This window comes from Rhinopithecus bieti, unplaced genomic scaffold (assembly GCF_001698545.2).
Source record: "Rhinopithecus bieti isolate Rb0 unplaced genomic scaffold, ASM169854v2 scaffold_3062, whole genome shotgun sequence".
NCBI classification, from domain to species: Eukaryota; Metazoa; Chordata; class Mammalia; order Primates; family Cercopithecidae; genus Rhinopithecus; species Rhinopithecus bieti.
The window spans coordinates 4,950,960-4,972,292 of NW_016804432.1; the positions used below are offsets into that span (position 1 = coordinate 4,950,960).

At 33.8% G+C, this 21,333-nt stretch overlaps 1 protein-coding gene across 4 annotated transcripts in view; it reads left to right on the plus strand.

Annotated features, from left to right (window-relative positions):
* Positions 1–21,333, plus strand: part of LNPK (lunapark, ER junction formation factor) — a 91,022-nt gene that overhangs the window by 55,584 nt on the left and 14,105 nt on the right. For all 4 annotated transcript variants that reach the window (XM_017868317.1, XM_017868318.1, XM_017868316.1 and 1 more), the window contains 4 exons: positions 8,439–8,651; positions 16,467–16,572; positions 17,765–17,835; positions 18,633–18,803. In XM_017868317.1, coding sequence (XP_017723806.1) covers positions 8,439–8,651; positions 16,467–16,572; positions 17,765–17,835; positions 18,633–18,803 — 561 coding nt within the window. The remainder of the gene's footprint in view (positions 1–8,438; positions 8,652–16,466; positions 16,573–17,764; positions 17,836–18,632; positions 18,804–21,333) is intronic.

The following is a 21,333-nucleotide window of genomic DNA, read 5'->3' on the forward strand; positions in this document are numbered from 1 at the left end:
TCCTTTGTAGGGACATGGATGCAGCTGGAAACCATCATTCTTAGCAAACTATCACAAGAAGAGAAAACCAAACACCGCATGTTCTCACTCATAGGTGGGAACTGAACAATGAGATCACTTGGACTCGGGAAGGGGAACATCACACACCGGGGCCTATCATGGGGGGAGGGGGGGAGGGATTGCATTGGGAGTTATACCTGATATAAATGATGAATTGATGGGTGCTGACGAGTTGATGGGTGCAGCACACCAACATGGCACAACTATACATGTGTAACAAACCTGCACGTTATGCACATGTACCCTAGAACTTAATGTATAATAAAAAAAAAATATGGATAACAAAGGCTTTTCTATCCCAATCCAGTTTTCATTGTTTATCTCAAATGCCACCATCACTGTAAACCCTTTCTTCATCCCATCTAGATGACTAATTTGTCAGTCCTCACTTCTTGTGAAGTCCTCACTTCACTCTATAGTACTTTGTTGGCTCCCATTATAATGCATTTAGCTTGTATTAGGATATTTAGTGAGTTTGTTTTTCTTGTCTTAAAGATAGCTTGCTACCTCTGTATGCAACTCTGCATCCCCTTCAATGTGCTTATGCTGGTGTTTTACTCTTAGTGGTTGCTTAATAAATGAGTTGAAGAAAATAAAAGTAAACATTTATTTTGGCATTCCTTTTTTTTTTTTTTGAGTTGGAGTCTCGCTCTGTCACCCAGGCTGGAGTGCAGTGGTGCAACCTCGGCTCACTGCAAGCTCCGCCTCCTGGGTTCACGCTGTTCTCCTGTTCTCCTGCCTCAGCCTCCCAAGTAGCTGGGACTACAGGCGTCTGCCACCACGCCCAGCTAATTTTTTGTTTTTAGTAGAGATGGGGTTTCAGTGTGTTAGCCAGGATGGTCTCGATCTCCTGACCTCATGATCCACCTGCCTTGGCCTCCCAAAGTACTGGGATTACAGACGTGAGCCACCGCGCCCGGTGGCATTCCTGTATTTTGTTTAAATATTACAAAATAGTAATTTACCAAATAGGACTTTGGTGAACTGCAAGTTTCATGTGGTTTAATGTTCAGATTGCTAGAAGTTAGACCAGATCAAAAATAAATCATTAAGGTGATAAAAGAAAGTAAATGTTAAGACAAAGAACTGTAAAGCAAAATGTATTTTTAATTTGAAAAGTAGAACAAAAGAATAAACTCATCTAAAGGCTGGCAAGTGTTATGTATTATTATTGATAGCAAGCTTTCTGCTTAAAGATAGCTCTTTTGTGTGGACTCTTGAAGTTAAGCTGAGATTCTAAATGCAGCAGGCTGACTAGCAATCTTAATTCTATCTGCAATCTTTATCTGCCTTGCATGTAACATATTTACAGAATGGACATGAAGATGGGGACATTTTTGAGAGGCCATTTTCCTGTTTTTCACACCAAATAAGTTGGGTAATAGGCAGTTGGAAATTTAACATTGAAATGCAAGAGGAAAGTAGATTTATTTCATAGGTGTTTATTAAGCTCATACTCTGTACCAGTTACCTTTCCCACATCATGTGTCTGCAGAGATGCAGTTTCTGCTTATTAGCTTTTGATTAAAAGGGGTATACACACGTAAATAAACAGTATGCTAAGGACCAAAATGAAGGTAGGCACGAATTACAATGCATTATAACTTTTAATAATAATTTTCTATGAGAATGGAATTGAAAACATACTCTTCAGGTAAAGGATTTACTCCATGTGCAAGGACTGGAAGAGAGAAACAACTTGGCACCTTGAGGCACTACAAATATTGCCATATCCCTGAAAAAGGAAGGTAGGATTCATATGAAGGTGAGATCAAATTATGAAGAGCTTTGTCTGCATCATTATATAGTATAGTTCTGGAGTTCAGGACTTTATCTTATACACAACATGTAAAGTAAATGGAGGCTTTAAATTTTACGTCAAGTTAGCATTTTACAAAGAATACTTTTTGTTTTGGTAACATGGAGGTTGGATTGGAGAGAATATGACTGAGCCATAGAGATCAATTAGGAATATCATCTAATATAGTTACAAGATAAAGGCCTGTACTAGATAAGGTTACAGCAATAGTGTTGAGGACAAAGAAGATATTTAAGAGATAATTCAGAAGTAGATTGATACAGGCAATTAGATTTGGAAAGTGGGGCGGGGTTTTGGGGTGGGAGGAAGAATCAAGATGTGACCTAGGTTTTTGGTTTGGACAGCTGCTTAGGTGTTAGTATGTTATGCCAGATAAAGAACATAATTGGAATACTGGTTTCTGTAGAAGATAATAAATTTACTTTTGGATCTGTTGAATGGGAGTTATAGCAAGATGCTGAGGTTCATAGGTAGTTGATTATTTCATATGGAGCTCAGGAGAAAGGTTGAGGTTATGGATATACAGATTAGAAATAATTGGGAAGCATAGGTGATTATTATTGGAAATATGAGATTGAGTGAAATTGTCCAGAGAGAGAAAATAGAGTAAGAGCACCCAAGGCAGAACTACAGGGAACACTGACATTTAAGGGTAGATGAAGAAAAAGGAGCCCAGGAAAAAGAACGAATGATCAGAGTCAAAAGTAGAGCTAGACTGGTAGTAAGCAGAAGACTGAATGAGGCCTTTGAATTTGACAGGTTGCATAACACAGAGAATATGGGCATTTTGTCATAAAACCAGAATTTGAATCCTGGTTCCATCTCTTATTTTACTGTGAGAATTTTAGCAAGTTACTTAACCACTGAACTTTGGCTTCTTCTTTTGAAAACTGGGGATAGGAGTTACCCCAAAGAATTGATGTAAATACTAGATGAAATTAGTAAATTCGTATATAGTGCCTAGTATGGTTCCTAGCAGAAAATAGGGATTTGATAAAGAGTAACTATGATAACGCAACATTACTAGTGTTATTATCACATTGTTGGTGACCAAAGCAATGATACTTTCAGTGGTGGGTAATACTGTGGTAGCTAAAAAGGAGCCGAAAAACCAGATTGAGTTGGGTTAAGAAGTGAAATGCAGAGAAATTTTTTTGTTTTGTTTTGTTTTCAAAAGCTTTGCCTCTATAGGAAGGAAGAGTTTATAAAGTCATTTTTTAGCAATAAAAAGACATTGACCTATTGAGAGTACAATTTTGGTAGCGAAATAGAGTAGAAACTGAATTTGGAGCAGCTTAGTATGAGTGAATGTGAAGGGAAGATATAATGAATATGGACTTCAGAAAAATTTGGAAGTAGAAGGAAGAGATGTCTTTATTATTTTGACTATTTAAAGGAATTACATTCAAATAAATTAAAAAATACTGAAAACAATAGAAATTTACCTGAAAATATATCCCTGTGCCCTGACTATAGTACTATAGTATAATTTTTTCACAAGTTTGAAAAGCAGAATTCACCCTAAGTCTACGAGTTTCCACATCTGCATATGCAAATAGGCTTAAAGATTCCCTTATCCCCATTACTAAAATCCAATTTCTGAAATTTTCTCTTATGAGTCTTAGAACTGGACACAATACTTCAGAAAGCCTTTGACCACTGCTAGGGAAAATATGAATATTGCCTTTGTAGTTTTGCCAACACTCTCATGTTAAGGAAATTTGGAACATAGTGGGGTTTTAGTTCACATAAGGAGCCAGAAAAAAACAAACAATCCTGTCAAAAAGTGGGCTAAGAACATGAATAGACGGCCGGGCGCGGTGGCTCAAGCCTGTAATCCCAGCACTTTGGGAGGTCGAGACGGGCAGATCACGAGGTCAGGAGATGGAGACCATCCTGGTGAACACGGTGAAACCCCGTCTCTACTAAAAAATACAAAAAAAGTAGCCGGGCGAGGTGGCGGGCGCCTGTAATCCCAGCCACTTGGGAGGCTGAGGCAGGAGAATGGCGTGAACCCGGGAGGCGGAGCTTGCAGTGAGCTGAGATCCGGCCACTGCACTCCAGCCTGGGCGACAGAGTGAGACTCCCTCTCAAAAAAAAAAAAAAAAAAAAAAAAAAAAAAAAAAATAAAAATTCTAAAAAAAAAAAAAAAAAAAAAACCATGAATAGACAGTTCTCAAAAGAAAATATACAAATGGCCAACAAACATGAAAAAATGCTCAACGTCACTAATGATCAGGGAAATCCAACTCAAAACCAAAATGCAATACCACCTTACTCCTGCAAGAATGGCCATAATAAAAAAAATTTAAAAATAGTAGATGTTGGTGTGTGTGGTGAACAGGGAACACTTCTACACTGCTGGTGGGAATGTAAACTAGTACAACCATTATGGAAAACAGTATGGAAATTTCCTTAAAAAATAAAATTAGAACTACCATTTGATCCAGCAATCCCACTATGGGGTTTCTACCCAGAGGAAAACAAGTCATTATACGAAAAAGATACTGCACACACATGTTTATAGTAGCACAATTCGCAATCACAAAAACGTGGAAGCAACCCAAATGCCATCAACCAATGAGTAAATAAACTGTAATATATATATGTATATATATATAGTATTCATATATATTTTTTGTATTCATATATATATATATGAATGAATGATGGAATACTACTCAGCCATAAAAAGGAATGAATTAACAGCATTCACAGTGACCTGGATGAGATTGGAGACTATTATTCTAAGTGAAGTAACTCAGGAATGGAAAACCAAACATCATATGTTCTCACTCATAAGTGGGAGCTAAGGTATGAGGGTGCAAAGGCATAAGAATGACACAGTGGACTTTGGGGACTCGGGAAAGGACGGGAAGGGGATGGGAATAAAAGACTACAAGTAGGGTGCAGTGTATACTGTTTGGGTGATGGGTGCACCAAAATCTTACAAATCACCACTAAAGAACTTACTCATATAACCACCTGTTACTCAATAACCTATGGAAATAATAATAATAAAGGAACTGGTACTATTAGCTAGATGAAAATCCAGGCCTCCTAATTATTGTATGGTGTTCTTCCTACTACAGCTTGATAATAGAACAGAGACAAAACCTTCTAGCAGCATAAAAAAAAGTATTTAAAAAATCTGATAATTAAGGGATGAGTATTATAAAACATTCATCCCAATATTGTTTAATAGCAAACTAGAGTTATACATTTAAGTTTTTATATAAATTGTGAATTTATACATTTAAACGACTTTACAGATAACTTTAGGGAAACATTTAATGTGTAAATTAGTATCTATATATTTTAAATAATTGCCTTAGAAATTCTAGATTGTTTAGTTTTTGATTTATTATAATCGTTGGAACCTTTAGATGTGCACTATTTATGCTAATAGTTATTGCCTGTTAAGTACTTCGCATGTGCTTTGGCTGAGTTCTTTGTCTTGATTTTCTCATTTAATCTTTACAACAACCATAAGAGGTAAGTATTCACATTATGAGAAAGCTGCACTGAGTGATGTCATCAACTTGGAAAAGGTGGCATACACATCTAATAAACAGGGTGGAGCTAAAATTACGACCATTTGATCCCAGAGTTTTTGCTTTGCACAGCTATGCTGTTTTATCATTAAGCTTCTGTTTAATATAGTAGTTTTAAAAATATATCATTTGGATTCTATTTGCTTCATTTTAATATATAATTGTACATATTTTGGGGTTACATACTTGCATACAATTTATAATGATTAAATCAAGGTAATTGGGATATCCATCACCTCAAGAATTTATCTTATGTTGAGAACATTCCAATTCTTCTCTTCTAGCTATTTTGAATGACACATTATTGTTAATTGTAGTCACCCTACTGTACTATCAAACACTAGTTCTTATTCCTCCTATCTAACTATATTTTGTACCCACTAACCAAACTAACTTTATTCATAACTCTTAATAAATAACCTCTTTGAAAAGAGGTTGGTAATGGGTCTGTTTGCTTCATTTTGAATTTAAACCTAATATAGGCATGTCATCATCCTCAGTGAGTGTGATTTTTGTTGGGTCATTGATCATTGATGAGGGTGTTAAAACATACTCCAGTTGAAAATTAACCTTATGGCATACTTCTTATGATTTTTTTGCCAGATTCATGTGGAATGCTTGGTGGCTCTTTTGGGAGCTTTGGGGGCTTTGTGTCTTACAATTAAGGCAGGAAATGTGGAATATATCTAATATGACTATTTCGTTGAGTACTGGAAACTTTTTAGAGTAATTAATACAAAACTATGAATCACAAGTATTTAAAAGGAGATAAATCTGAGGTATTTTAAATTGAGACTACCAGAATATTTTATAATATTTTGCCAAATATAGATTTGGTACCTTGTTGTTATTTTAAACTATTGAAGATATTGTAACCCTTGTTACTTGCTTTTCCTTTGAAAATTATGAAACTACATTTTCTCCCTTTTGTGACTCTGCTGTACATTTTCCCTGTTTGCCTGAGTTTAGATTTAGAATTATTAAGGGACATCTCTTTTATGGAATGCTTGACATGGTGTCCTTTGTTAGCTAGTCACCTTTCAGTGGTGTACTAGTGACAGTAAGAGCATTTCAGGTAATTTTCACTGGGTAAATGTACATTTAGAGGAAGTAGTCTCAAGTCTTCATGAAGAGGAAGGATAATAGCTGCTTTTATATAGTCTAATAAATGCTAAACTTTTATTTATCTGGAAAAAAAATGCCGCTTTTGAGTTATGCTTTACCTGAAAGTTGGCTGAAAATGATTTACAGTATTTGATACCTTATTTTCAAAAGAGCAGTTTAAATTATCAAATTCTAATATGATTTTATTGATCTCAGTACATTTTGTAGCATTTAACAGCTTTCCTAATATGCAACCACCTATTAAGGTGCTCCTTGTGAGTAAAAAATAAAGTTAGCAGCTAATTTGCAGATGTTAGGATATGATTTGTTCAGGTAAAAGCTGAAATTTACTACATAATTTGCATGGAAAGTAGCAAAATATAAAGATGCTTCCATTTTTATAATGATACTATGCTTATAATTTATTATTGCCATGGCTTGGTTAAAGACTAAATTGTGAACCAATGGAAAATTAGTTGGTCCCAGTAATTTTAGCTAAAATCATTTGAAAATACTTAGTTGTGCACAAAAACTGTCATCTGAAGTAAGTATTCATTAAATGTGAGCTATCAGTTTACAGACATTATCATATTTAATTCTCATAACAATTATGTTACTTAATAATATTATCCTAATTTTACAGATAAAATAACGGGTTTATCAAAGTTAAGTAACCCATCTGAAGTCATGTAGCCAGCGCCAGGATTCCAGCCAAATCTTTTTGACTTCAGGACCCTGGTTCTTAGCTAGTAGACTAGATTGGGATGAACTAAGATCTGACGCTAGACCTGTACTTTCAATTGCAATGAACTTTCATGAAAATCTTTAACTGTCAAGTAGAGTCCAAGTGTTTTGCTTCTGGACGTATGTATTTTACTATTTATGCCAATTAAAATAACTCATTTAGTTTCAGCTCACTAATTCAGGATTTGTGATAATTTAATGTGGTAGGTAGAATTGAAAAAGTATAAAGGCTTCTTTATGTGAAATCTTACCACTGACATTCAAGTAAAATATTGGTGGGAATGGAGAATAATAGAATTTAATTTTATGTTACTGAGTACAAGTCATGAAACTTTTTTTGTAAAGAGCCAGATAGTAAATATAGTTAAATGGCCTTGAGAGCCATATGGTCTCTGTTGCAAGGACTCTACTCTTCTAAAGCAGTCATAGACAATATGTAAACAAAAGAACTGGCCTGTGTTCTAATAAAACTACAAAAGCAGGCGGCAGCTTGGATTTGGCATGTTTGTTGACCCCTGTTACAGAGAATCTTGTAATTTCTGTAACTATAAGCTTAAGATTTATTAATGATGAAACATTGTTTATACGGAGTAGATCTGTTGAATCTTTTGGCCAAAACAAATTTGCCAAAAGAATAGCAATACCATAAAGGAGAATGGAAATGGTACCTCCTAATAGTAAAAATACTTTTTCAGCATTTCTATGACTACTTAGATTAATTACTTTGATAATTCCAGAATATACTTATTCACTTTATCTCTTAGTTTTAGTTTTTTAAATCTTGAAAACAAATCTGCAATTTGGAGTTTTCACTAATTCTGATAAACTTTCTTTCCTTTATCATACTTAGGAAGATTACTGTAAAAAGACTTCACACGTAATTGGGTTATTTTATTTTACTGAATTTGTTTTGAAAAGTGGTATCAGTAGCTACGCTTAGATCATGGCTTGCTGTGTAAACATGTACAGTTGAACTGTAAGTTCAGAAATAGAGTACTTTGTTTTCAATGTCACATATTATAGATTTCTTATTATAAGTAATTTTGACACTACAATGCCTTTTGGGGCTGTAAAATTTTAATAAATATAAATTGCTTGTGATATTGGCTAATATGGTATATTGGAAATTAAGTCTAGTATGTACTTACTCTTCTCAGAGATTCGTCAGCGAACTGCAGCTCAAAGAAACCTTTCTCCAACACCAGCAAGCCCTAACCAGGGCCCTCCTCCACAAGTTCCAGTATCTCCTGGACCACCGAAGGACAGTTCTGCCCCTGGTGGACCCCCAGAAAGGACTGTTACTCCAGCCCTCCCATCAAATGTGTTACCAAGACATCTTGGATCCCCTGCTACTTCAGTGCCTGGAATGGGTAAACAGAGCACTTAATGTTATTTACAGTTTATATTGTTTTCTCTGGTTACCAATAAAATGGGCCATTTTCAGATGGTATGGAAATGGCATTTCATTTGGAAATAGCAGAGCAGTTATCTGATTAAGCAGGAGTTCCATATTCAATTAGCCATAACTCTTTACAGCTGGCACCTTGCGATACTGAAACCTATTTCTCGAGCTCATTTAACTGTTATGGCTTCTTTGTTTAAGTGGCAATAAAACTTTGTATTATTCTGTAGCCAACAGTACAGCATATCTTTTTATATTCAACTTTAGAATGCCTCCAGATTTATATAAAATGGGGATAGAAGAAAACACTTTTGGAATGTATTGATGTTTTTTGCTAAACTCCATACATATATTTTTAAACATGACAACATGTTTCAGGAATAATACTCCTGTATTATGGTACACTTTTGTTAATGTGGGCTAGTAGATTTTTTTTTAAGGCATAGAACCTTAGTATTTTCTGGTAGATATTTTATAAAGCTCTAAAATGAACATATTGTCTTTATTTCATAGATTATCTCTTTTCACTGTGGTGGATCTCTAGGGGAAGATCCCATTCTGAAGTGTAATAGACTAGAGTACCCTGCAGTTTCTTTTGGAGTGTGATTGGGGCATGGAAGTCCACTGCTTTAGCACAGATCACATTGTTTTACATAGATTTCCATGTCATATTGTTGCATATGATAGTAAATTATTTGTTTTAGATTATTTAATTCTAATGTAGATTAATTTGTTATTTCATGACTAATTACTAATATGTAATTAATAATGATTTTGAGACTAGGCAGTAGCTGATATCAGGTAATCAGAGTATTTGTGTAGTAAAATCATTAAAAAATGGAAATGCTACGTAGTACAGTAGATGTTTTTCCTGTTTTCCTTCACAAATGCAGCATGAGATTTTAGGAGACTAAAAAACCTCTTCATTTATTAACAAATTAAGAATACTGACTATAAATGAAATGTATACAAATCTTAAAACTTTTAAAATAGTTACGTAAAATAATACTTTTAAATTTGATATATAATGACAGTACTTAAGGCGGCCATATATTTTATGCGATTGAGAAAAGTTAAATTGATTGAAAATTAATGTTTCTGTTGTTATCTGGTTGATTTGAGATACCCATGATTTGTAAATTAAAATTCCTGGTTGTTTAATGAAATAACATTTTTGGGTGCGAATGTATGGATTATATACCTTTGTATATCTAATTTATTTTAAGCATAAAGTTTAGCAACATATATAGTAATAAAAACTGTTTTGCACATGTAAGAATAGGGCTATAGGAGGAATAATAGCCTAGACTTTATGATCATGTTAATATAACATGTTTTACTAAAGTTTTAATTAGTTTCTGTGTGAAAGACTGTGTTTAAATTGTACATTGCCAAAATGTGAATGAGTTAAATAATTTATTATAAAGAAGATTAATACATAATTTTTTCTTTATGCCATATTTGTGGAAGAGAATCAGTTTAATATGTATTACCACAGAGCTCCCATATGTTTGAAAATTAATAACCAGCAGGTACTTGATAATTTGCCAAGCTGTGTAAAAATGACCAGTATTCCTACAATGATTGCTTTTGATGTTTGTATTAATTACCATTGTCTGTAACAGCATGAATATAAAGATGCATGTGCAAGAGGTTTAAGACATTTTTATGAAATCTGTTATTTCATGTATCTAGATTCTTTTGTGGATATGTTCACTTTAAATATGTAGAAGTAAAATACTCTAGCAAAAGTTAAGTTGGCTTAAATGCTTTCCAAATCTAATTTGGCTTGCTTATTCAAGTTGAAAATTTGATAATGAGGGATGACCATGTCTGGATTCAAGTTTATTTTTTGATGATAATAATTGAATGTTCTCAGCACAAGTAAACCAGTAACTTAGCTGATGGAATCTTTTTTTTTTTTGTGAGACGGAGTCTTGTGTGACTTGAGTGCAGTGTCGTGGATCTTGGCTCACTGCAACCTCTGCCTCATGGGTTCAAACAATTCTCCTGCCTCAGCTTGCTGAGTAGCTGGGATTACAGGCGGGCGCCACCAGGCCTGGCTAATTTTTGTATTTTTAGTAGGAGTTTCGCCGTATTGGCCAGGCTGTTCTCAAACTCCTGACCTCAGGTGATCTGCCCACTTTGGCCTCCCAAAGTGCTGGGATTACAGGTGTGAGCCACTGCACCCTGCCAGTGATGGAATCTTAAAAGTGTATTTGAGAGCCGGGTGCAGTGGCTCACGCCTGTAATCCCAGCATTTTGGGAGGCCGAGACGGGCCTATCACCTGAGGTCAGGAGTTCAAGACCAGCCTGACTAACATGATGAAACCTCATCTCTACTAAAAATACAAAAATTATCCAGGCCTTGTGGCAGGCGCCTGTAATCCCAGCTACTTGGGAGGCTGAGGCAGGAGACTCGCTGGAACCCGGGAGGTGGAGGTTGCAGTGAGCTGAGATCATGCCACTGCACTCCAGCCTGGGCGACAGAGCAAGACTCCGTCTCAAAAAAAAAAAAAAAAAAAAAACAGTGTACTTGATTTGTAATACCAAAAACTTGGTCTAGAACCTGACTTTTATTTACTAATAGCTATAATTTTGACATCAGTTGCCCTTTTATAGATGATAATAGCCTTTAAGTTTGTGATTATTTACAAATCAAATTTCCTTTTTATTCCTTTAAATTATAGGAATTTAGTATAATGTATTGCTATCCTAAAGCCATCTTGAATACTTGAAAGAATTTGTCACAGCCATTTTGAAACCTTTGTATCCCTATATTGCAGGGCGTCTTCCAACAGGGTTCCATTTTGTTTCAGAGTCTTCTATGAAGTCTCCGTGTAAACCTCCATTGCTGTCCACCTTATTATGTTCATTCTGTCTTGTTTTACAAAGGCAAACATCACATTTTATTTTGTCACTTTCTTCTCAGTGCCTTCTATGTGGTGTTTCAATTCAGAGTATCTTCTGCAAATAATTCTCTTTCAGTTTTCAGAGGTTATAGGGTTACAATTCATAACGTTTGAATGTGTAACTCTTTATTTTATTATTTTATATAAAATAAAATTAAATTTTATGTGTTATTCCTCCACTCCCCACTCACTATTAGTCTCTTATGATATTGTCTAATTTATTACATGAACACAGTGTATTTCTTTTCACTTATTTAGGTCATTAATTTCTTTCAGCAATGTTTTGTAGTGTTTGGTGTATAGATTTTGCACATTTTTTGGTTAAATTCACATCTGATTATTTCATATTTTTAATGCATTTGTAAATGGTATTGTTTTATTAACTATTTCCAACTGGTTATTGCTAGTATATAGAAATACAATTGATTTTTGTATATTGCTCTGGTATCCTATAACCTTGATAAACTAATTTATTGGCTCTAGATAGTATAACGTTTTTGTAGATTATGTAGTATTTTCTACATAGCCACATTGTCTGAATAAAGAAAATTCTACTTCTTCCTTTCCAATCTGGTTTTCTTTTATTTATTTTTCTTACCTTATTATATGAGCTATAACCTTCAGTACAGTGTTAATAGACGTGCTAGGAGTGGACATCCTTGTCTTTTTGTTGATCTTACGGGAAAAGCAATTATTCTTTCACAGTTTAGCATGATGTTAGCTCTAGGGTTTTTTGTTTTAATAAATACTCCTTATTGGCTTGAAGTGCCCATCTATTCTTAGTTAGCTGAAGGTTTTCTTTTAAATCAGTAATAGATTGTGGATTTTTTCAAATGCTGTTTCTACAGCTATTGAGATGTTTTTATTGGACTTTGTTTCTTTGTTTTAATGCCTGTTCATATAGTGAATTACATTGATTTTTAAATGTTAAACTAACTTGCTTTCCTGGAATAAATCTCACTTGATCATGATGAATTATCTTATATGCATATTGTTGGCTTTGATTTGCTAATATTTTGTTAAAAATGTTTATATCAATACTCATTAGGAATATTGGTCTCTGGGGTTTTTTTGTTTATTTTTTCCTTGTCATATCTTTTTCTGGTTTTGGTATCAGAGTTATGTTGGTTTCATTTCATAACATTATGAGTAAGTATTCCCTATTCAATTTTCTGAACAATTTGTGTAGAATTGGTATTATTTCTTCCTTAATTTAAATGTTTCCTTAATTTTAAGAGATTTGACCAGTTGAAGCATCTGCGGCCTATTTTTTTTTTTTTTTTCCTGAGAGGGAAAAGGTTTTTTTTTTTTTAAACTAAAAGATTCAATTTCTTTAAACTATGACAAATATCACACATGAACATAGATGCAAAAATTCCTAACAAAATTTTAACAAATAATTATTTTTATCTTCTTGAGTGAACTTTAGTAGTTTGGTAGTCTTTCAAGGAATTTGTCCATTTTATCTAACCTGTAGAATTTATTGGCATTAAGTTGCTCATAATATTCCCTAATTATTCTTTTAATGTTTTTACAATCCAGAATTATGCCATTTTTCTCATTTCTGATATTAATAGTTTGTATCTTTTTTTCCCTGATTAGTCTGGCTAGAAGTTAACAATTATATTGATCTTTTCAAAGAACCAGCTTTTCTTTATTATTTTTGTATTTTCTATTGTATTAATTTCCTCTCTGATCTTTATTATCTCTTTTATTCTGTACTTTGGGTTTCATTTGCTCTTCTTTTATAGTTTCTTAATATGGAAGCTGAAATTATGGATTTTAGTCCTATCTTCTTTTGTAATATAGGTGTTTAATATTATAAATTTTCTTCTCAGTATTGCTTTAGCTGCATATCATAAATTTTGATTTTTTTTCCATTTTCATTCAGTTAAAAATACTTTCTAATTTTCCTTTTTTCTTTGAATCCTGGGTTATTCAAATATATGTTATTTAGTCACAAAATATTTGGAGATTTTTCAGATGTTTATCTGCTGCTGATTTCTAATTTAATTCTATTGTTAGAAAGCATACATTGTGTTATTTGAATCTTCTTATGTGTATTGATACTTGTTTTATGTCTGAGAATGCCATGTATTGGTAAATGTTTTATATTTACTTGAAAGAACATATATTCATGGGCGATTGGTCCCAGGATCACCCAGTGGATACCGTAATGCACGGATGCTCAAATCTCTTAAAAGAAATGGCATGGTATTTGCATATCATCTATACATAACCTTCCATATACTTTAAATCATCTCTAGATTACATATAATGCATAATAGAGTGCAGTCAGTTATCTTTTAAGGTGATTTAAATAATAAAAAGTCTTATATATTTACCCACATGATAACTGTTTTAGATTCTTTATTCCTTTGTGTAGATCTTGCTTTCCATCTGCTATCACTTTCCTTTTGCCTGAAGGACTTCTTTTTGACATTTCTTGTATTGTTGTTCTTCTAGTGATGAATTCTTTCAGTTTTGTATATCTGAAAAAGTCTTCATTTAAAAAAGATGTTCATACTGGATATAGAATTTTTGACAGTTTTTTTTCTTTCAGAACTTTACACATACTGTTTTATTGTTTTCTGACTTGAGTCTTTTCTGATGAGAAGTCTGCTGTCATTGTTATCTTTTTTTCTGTACATAATCTATTTTTTTTTGGTTGTTTTTAAGATTTCTCTCTCTCTCTTTTTTTTTTTTTTTTGAGACAGAGTCTCGCTCTGTTGCCCAGGCTGGAGTGTAGTAGCACGATCTCAGCCCACTGCAACCTCCACCTCCCAGGTTCAAGCAATTCTCCTGCCTCACCCTCTTGAGTAGCTGGGACTACAGGCATGTGTCACCACGCCCAGCTAATTTTTGTATTTTTAGTAGAGACGGGGTTTCACCATGTTGGCCAGGATGGTTTCTATCTCTTGACCTTGTGATCTGCCCACCTCGGCCTCCCAAAGTGCTGGGATTACAGGCATGAACTACCTTACCCGGTCAAGATTTTTCTCTTTATTATTGGTTTTAAGCAATTTGTTCATGTACTGTGTTGGAGCAAAATTATGTTTCTTGTATTTGGGATTTGTTGATATTTTTGAATCTGTGGGTTTATAGATTTAATCAAATTTGGAAAATATGCATTATTTAAATAGTTTTGTCTTTTTCTTCATTTCTCTCCTCTTCTTGATGGACTCCAATTATACACACACACACACACACACACACACACATATTAGGCTGCTTGAGATTGTTCTGTGGTCTTGCTCTGTCACCCAGGCTGGAGTGCAGTGGTACGATCATGGCTCACTGCAGCCTCCACCTCGCGAGTTCAAGCAGTCCTTCTACCTCTGCCTCCTGAGTAGCTGGGACTGCAGGTGCATGCCAGCACACCTAGCTAATTTTTGTATTTTTTTTTTTTTTTGTAGAAATGGGGCTTTCTCATATTGCCCAGGCTGGTCTTGAACACCTGAGCTCAAGTGATCTGTCTACCTTGAACTCTCAAAGGCTGGTCTTGAACACCTGAGCTCAAGTGATCTGTCTACCTCGACCTCTCAAAGTGCTGGAATTACAGGCATGAGCCACTGCGCCTGGGTATCATTTTGTATGGTTTCTATTGCTATGTCTTAAAGTTCACCAGTTTTTTTGTGTGCAGTGTCTAAACTGTTGTACACATAATCTGTGGATTTTTTTATACTAGACATTGTAGTTTTTGTCTGTAGAAGTTCAATTTGGTTTTAAGTTTTAAGTTTTTTTATGTCTACTTAACATACTGAATCTTTAGATTCTCAAACATAGAAAATATAAGAACTGTCTTAATATTTGTCTACTAATTCAGTCATTTTCATGATTTCTGGGTCAATTGTGATTGATTTTTCTTATTGGTGATATTTTCCTGCTTCTTGGCATGTCTAGTAATTTTTAATCTGATGCCAGAGATTGTGAATTTTACCTTATTGAATGCTGGGTTTTAAAAATTCCTATACAGTACTCTTCTGAATACTTTACCTAATGGCCTGTGTGTTAGGAGGTTTTTCCACTCTGATTGGAAATGGGCAATATTCTTGGCCCTGTATAAACGCTGTTTCTTTTCACCTTTTTGAGTAGTCTTTTTCCTCCATCCTCAGATAGTTTTCTCATGTGCATACACCAGTCAGTACTCTGCTGAATTCTCCAGTAGACGCTCTGCAGATCTTTGTTGTTCTTTCTCTGTGCCTTCTCTCCTGCTTGGTACCCTTTCTTGTGAACTCGATATGCCTTGGCCTCCTCAGAATTCTGGCTTTGTCTCCTCAACTATGAGAGCCTGCTACACTTCACCTGGGTTTACTTTCACTGCTAAGTGGAAACTATAGGCAATAAGCTGGGGCAGTTGTAGGGCATGTTTTGTTTTTAGTCTTCTCAGGGAACAATAACCTACATTGCTTGATATCCAGTGTCTTTAAAACTGTTACTTCATATGTTTCGCACAGTATTTTAGTTGTTTTAGGTGGGATGTTAAATCTGACTCCTGTTACTCTATTATGGCCTGAAATAGAAGTCCCCTGATTTACTATTACGTAGGCTTTTAAGAGTTGGAGCATTTAAAAAAATCAGTTTGTACAGAACTAAGCATAATTTTATTTGCTAGTAGTTATGTAGGAATCTACTATAGAATCTACTAGCAAAGGTAGTTCTAATATAGCACATACTTAAATTTATTTTTGTAGTACCGTATTATTAATGAAAACTTGAATGTTCTTCAGAGATTTATAAGAATTAATATTTTGCTATTTTGTTAAAACCTTTTAAAAGTTCTAACAAGCATGGGTAGTTCTTGGTAATGGAATTAAACTTTATGTGTATTTCATGTATATAAATTTTGTATGTATTTATTTATTTAATAGGTCTTCATCCTCCAGGTCCACCTTTAGCAAGACCTATTCTCCCCCGAGAACGAGGTGCTTTGGATAGAATTGTTGAATATCTGGTTGGTGATGGTCCACAAAACAGGTAATATTTACTGGGGTGGTAGATAAATGAAAGTGAAAACAGGATGTGTGTGTGTGCACACACTAGGTGTTCTACAGTTTTGTGGCACCTATTTTCTGACTTCATAGCATAATGGAATATTTTATAGCCCTGCAAAAGAGTACATATTCAATTATTTGACAGTAGAAGTTTTGACAACATAGTCTGGGTTAAATCCATTTTGAAAAAATATTAATTCTGCTATAACTTTTAGAGAAACTGGATTATTTCATTGAAACTTTTAAACTTAAAGAGCAAAAACATAATACAATTCTGATAGGTTCTAAGAAATGGAGCTTTATAGGTATCAGTACTGGACTTGGTGATAGTAGTACTTTTAATGTTAAGAGCAATTTGCATGTATTTAGTACTTAGCAGTTCTCAAAATGCTTTTCCAATTCTTAAAATAACTCTAGGAAGATCGTATGATATGTACAGAGCAATTGTCAAAAGTATAGATTTTTAAAAAATTCATAGAGTAGTAGATGTTTGACAGCTCTCCTAATTAATATTATTTTAAAAAAGGAATCAGAATTTGTTTATGTAATGAATTGTATGTTATTCAAAATAGAACGACATTTGATATAGTGAAGTATTCGTTGAGTATATCCACAGAGAACTGAGAAAGTATATAAATAGAAAATAAGGAAGATGTTTAGTGTAACTGGGAAAGGTATAAGAATCATGTATAGAAATTAATCTTTGGGTTGTACTAAACAAAATTAAGTATGTTTATTTGCTGCAAGACTTCTCAGGTTTTAATAATGTTCATTGTGAATCTTTAAGAGGGTTCCAACTTTTCCAGCCTTATCACAGACTTGAAGGCTTTCATTCCCAGCACTATACTTTGGGAAACACCAAAATTTAAGTGTTCAGTTGTCAAATATGTTTCTGCTAACTTAGTAAAGACGTATTCATTTAACTGTTGCTTAGTTTATTTTAAATTTGATGTATAAATTATATTTTTTAATGCTTGAAATTTGGACTTTGGTTAATTTTGACTTTTGTTTACTTTGTTTAATGAATTTGTTTGTGGTTTACTAAGTCTCACATAATTTGTTATGGCATATTTAGCTGTGTTAAAATATAAATTAGTCATGATGGCTAAATTAGTCTCTGTCTTGAGCTTTGTCTGCTTTTGTAATTGGTCTGTTCATTTTTCCTTATGGTGTAGGTATGCACTTATATGCCAGCAGTGTTTTTCTCATAATGGCATGGCTTTGAAGGAAGAATTTGAATACATTGGTAAGAATTATTGGGCAATGAGATTTAAATATTTTATGCTTAAATATTTTATTCTATGCCATTTTCTATGCAGTATCACTTTGTTTTATATACTGTCTTTGTATACATTGGTTAGGCATATTATCCTCATTTTAGTACATAGAGCAAAGCAGGGAAGACAATTCAGGTTTTTTCCTGTATAATGTACAGCCTCTAGGGCAGTTGTTCTCAAACCCCACTGTGCATCACAGTCACCCGAGGAGCTTAAAATAATTATGATACCCAGGACCCATTTACAAAGAGTTTCATTTAATGGACTGAGTATGGGGTCCAGGCATCAGTATATTTTTTAAAGCTCTGCAAATGATTCTCATGTGTAGCCACTATTAAAAACTGTGGTAAATTGAAAATGCTTCTAAAATATTATGTACTACATTTTCATGGGTAAATGTGCAAGGTTCTGGATTTTAAAATACCTAATGATTGTGGTGACTAGAAATGTAATCTCACAAATTCATTTAAGTCATTAATATTATTCTGCTATCAACCTGCTGTGTCACTTACTATGTAGTTAGCCTGCTATGTAACCTATTATGCCTTTTCTGCCTTCAATTTTAAAAATTAAAATTCTAATAATTAGGAAGTATGCTTTAGTTCTGTTTAGAGCATCTACCATATTATTATTTAAATAACGTGCACAGTAACTTTTAAAAGGTTCTTTTGAATATCTGCAAAAATAATCTTAAGTGAGTTAACTAATTAGTCCTTGAACTTTGTTTGGTTTGTGGTTTTGCTTATTTTTAAAAAATTCTCTGCAGCTTTTCGATGTGCCTACTGTTTTTTCTTGAACCCTGCGAGAAAAACCAGACCTCAGGCTCCAAGACTTCCTGAGTTTAGTTTTGAGAAGAGGCAGATGGTGGAAGGTTCAAGTTCAGTTGGTCCCTTGCCATCAGGAAGTGTGCTTTCATCAGACAACCAGTTTACTGAAGGTATGAATATGTTAAACAGTTTTGCCCCTTAATAACATGTGTTGTTTAACAATAATAAAAGCATAATGCTTTTAGATAAAGATGGATTAATTTATCAGATTTTGCTGCATGCATATGTCAACTATTGCTCTGTTACTGTAGCCTCCTGTGTGTTAAGTGTGATGTGTTTTACTTTTAACATGCAGATTGTATTGTGATAAGCAGCATCTAGCATCAGCTAGTTAAATACTGTATATGGAGTGACCTTTTCTAAAAAGTGTTGGGAGATTTGATTAGTAATATTTTCATGGGTTATTTTTTTCAATTTATCTGAGTGAAACAGATTACTGAAATTATGAAACAACTATTCAAAGGATAAAATACAAAATTTGTGATTAACGTTGATAGAATAGGTTTGTATCTACCACATGAATTGGTAGAAATTACCAGAAAGCAGGAAACTTTGGAATTATAAAGTTATCCTTACATTTTTTTGGATTACTGTATCAATAGGACTGGTATTTCATTGAAACAATTTATAAAGGTTCAGAAGATAAACATTGCCTTTGATGTAAAAATCAACCTTGTTGTAGAGAAACAATTTATCAGAATTTATTGGGTTTTGGAATTCATCTTACAATTCTGTTTTAGGAATTCTTGAGGAAGTTTCATGAAAAAAATGGAAAAGATGAGGTGGAAGATTAGACTATTGCCAGCTGTTTCTTGCTACAGTGTTAATATTTGGCCAGGAGCTCTTTGTTAATCAGCTCTGAATTATGAAGATTGCCAAAATTATGAAATAGGCCATAATATTTTGTTGCTATGTGTGATATGAAAAAAAAATGCATATTAGAAGTTTAGTTCACATAATTTATTTACCAGTCAGGGTTAATTATTTTAATTTCTAGGAATTACCATTTACATGTATTTGATATTTTCTTCATAAAACATTGAGTACTGTAAAATTGCTTTAATTGAGAATATTATATGAAGCAGTGAATTTTCAGATATCAGAAATTTAGTATGGAGTTTGAGCATCTATATATTTTTTTTAACTTTGAAGAGTGAACCTAAAATGCCTGTGTTGAATTGGGCTTGGCTTTTGGCTTACTAACAAATATGGAAGTGAATTTGAATACAGATAGCTATGACAGAGGCCTGTTTCTTCCAACACTGAATCAATGCATTCATCTTCTCCAAGTCTGCAGCATCAACTCCAAACAGAATGTCCATTTTTTTCTTTTGCTTAAGTTGTGCTCTGAGCTGCATGCTGTCACATGCAAACCATCTGCCTTGCCATTGCAGCCTCTTGGAACTGAAAGTTAAAGGATTTCATACTGAAGATGCCTAGAGGAAAAATTGAAGTCTTTTCTATGACTAGCCCTGCTTATAGAAGCTAAAGTGAATATCTGTAAGCTAATTGTTGGGACAAAAACAAACAAAAAAGACCAGACAAGAAAAAACAGCCAACACAGTGAAAATCTTGATAATGAGTCCCATGCTTTTTATCTTCTGCTAAAGTCAAGATAGATAGTTAGCAAACAACACCTAGCTATACCTTTCCTTCTTATCTAATATAGGAGGAGCAATACCCCAGACGTCTCATTTTCTGTCTGAAATTCCTGGAAAGAAGTCTTACTTGCTCAAACCCAACCCAATAAGGTAATGTTATTACATGAAGACAAAACTGGAGGCAGAGTTTGATAACTCCATAATGCTAAAAACTGAAGCAACAATTCCATTTGGTTAAGATAGTTTCTAGAATAATAACTTTCATACTTCTCTTTGGATTCATCAAAGTGGCCATGGGCATCTTTTTCTTTGGCTTTCCAGAAGATTGAAACTTTTCTCAAGACTTCTGACTCAACACTGTGATACGCAGTTATCAATTCCAAGCTGGCTTCCTTTAGTAAACAACTAGAAGTATATCTGATGAACAGATGAAGCTGCATTTGTTTTGAACACTGGCAGCTTATGATTATATTGAACTATTAAGATCATATCATCTCAATCATCTACTCTTTGCTAACAGCCAGTGTTTTGGACTTCTGATTTCTAAATGATGTAGATACTTGAGGTCTGAAAAAACTTTTCTGCTTTAATTCTTATATTATTAAAAGTATTGAAGTGGCTCATTCTTAGCAGCAAAAATTGTAGAGATGAAGTTATTGAAGTTACAGATGGAACCAAAAGGTAACTTTCTTCCATCCGAACTTTTCTTTAAACAAATATCAGTAATCATTTTATGAGCAATCAAGAATTAATAGAAGAAATATATTTTTTTCAATCTGTGATGTAAGGATTTTGAAGTTAAGTTTTGCCTGGATTCTGATTTTGGAAGATTTCTCATTTAGGATGAGGCACAAAGCTGTTAAAATTTCTGGACCACTCTTTAGAAAAACATACAGAATCTTGGAAAGTTTTCATCAAAGGAGGAGACCTAGAAGAAATTTCTCCCATTAATTTCTCACCTGAATACCTAGAGTATTTTTTTTCTGGAATTTTACATCCAGATGCTTTGGTAATAGATTATTAGAGAAATACAAGAAAT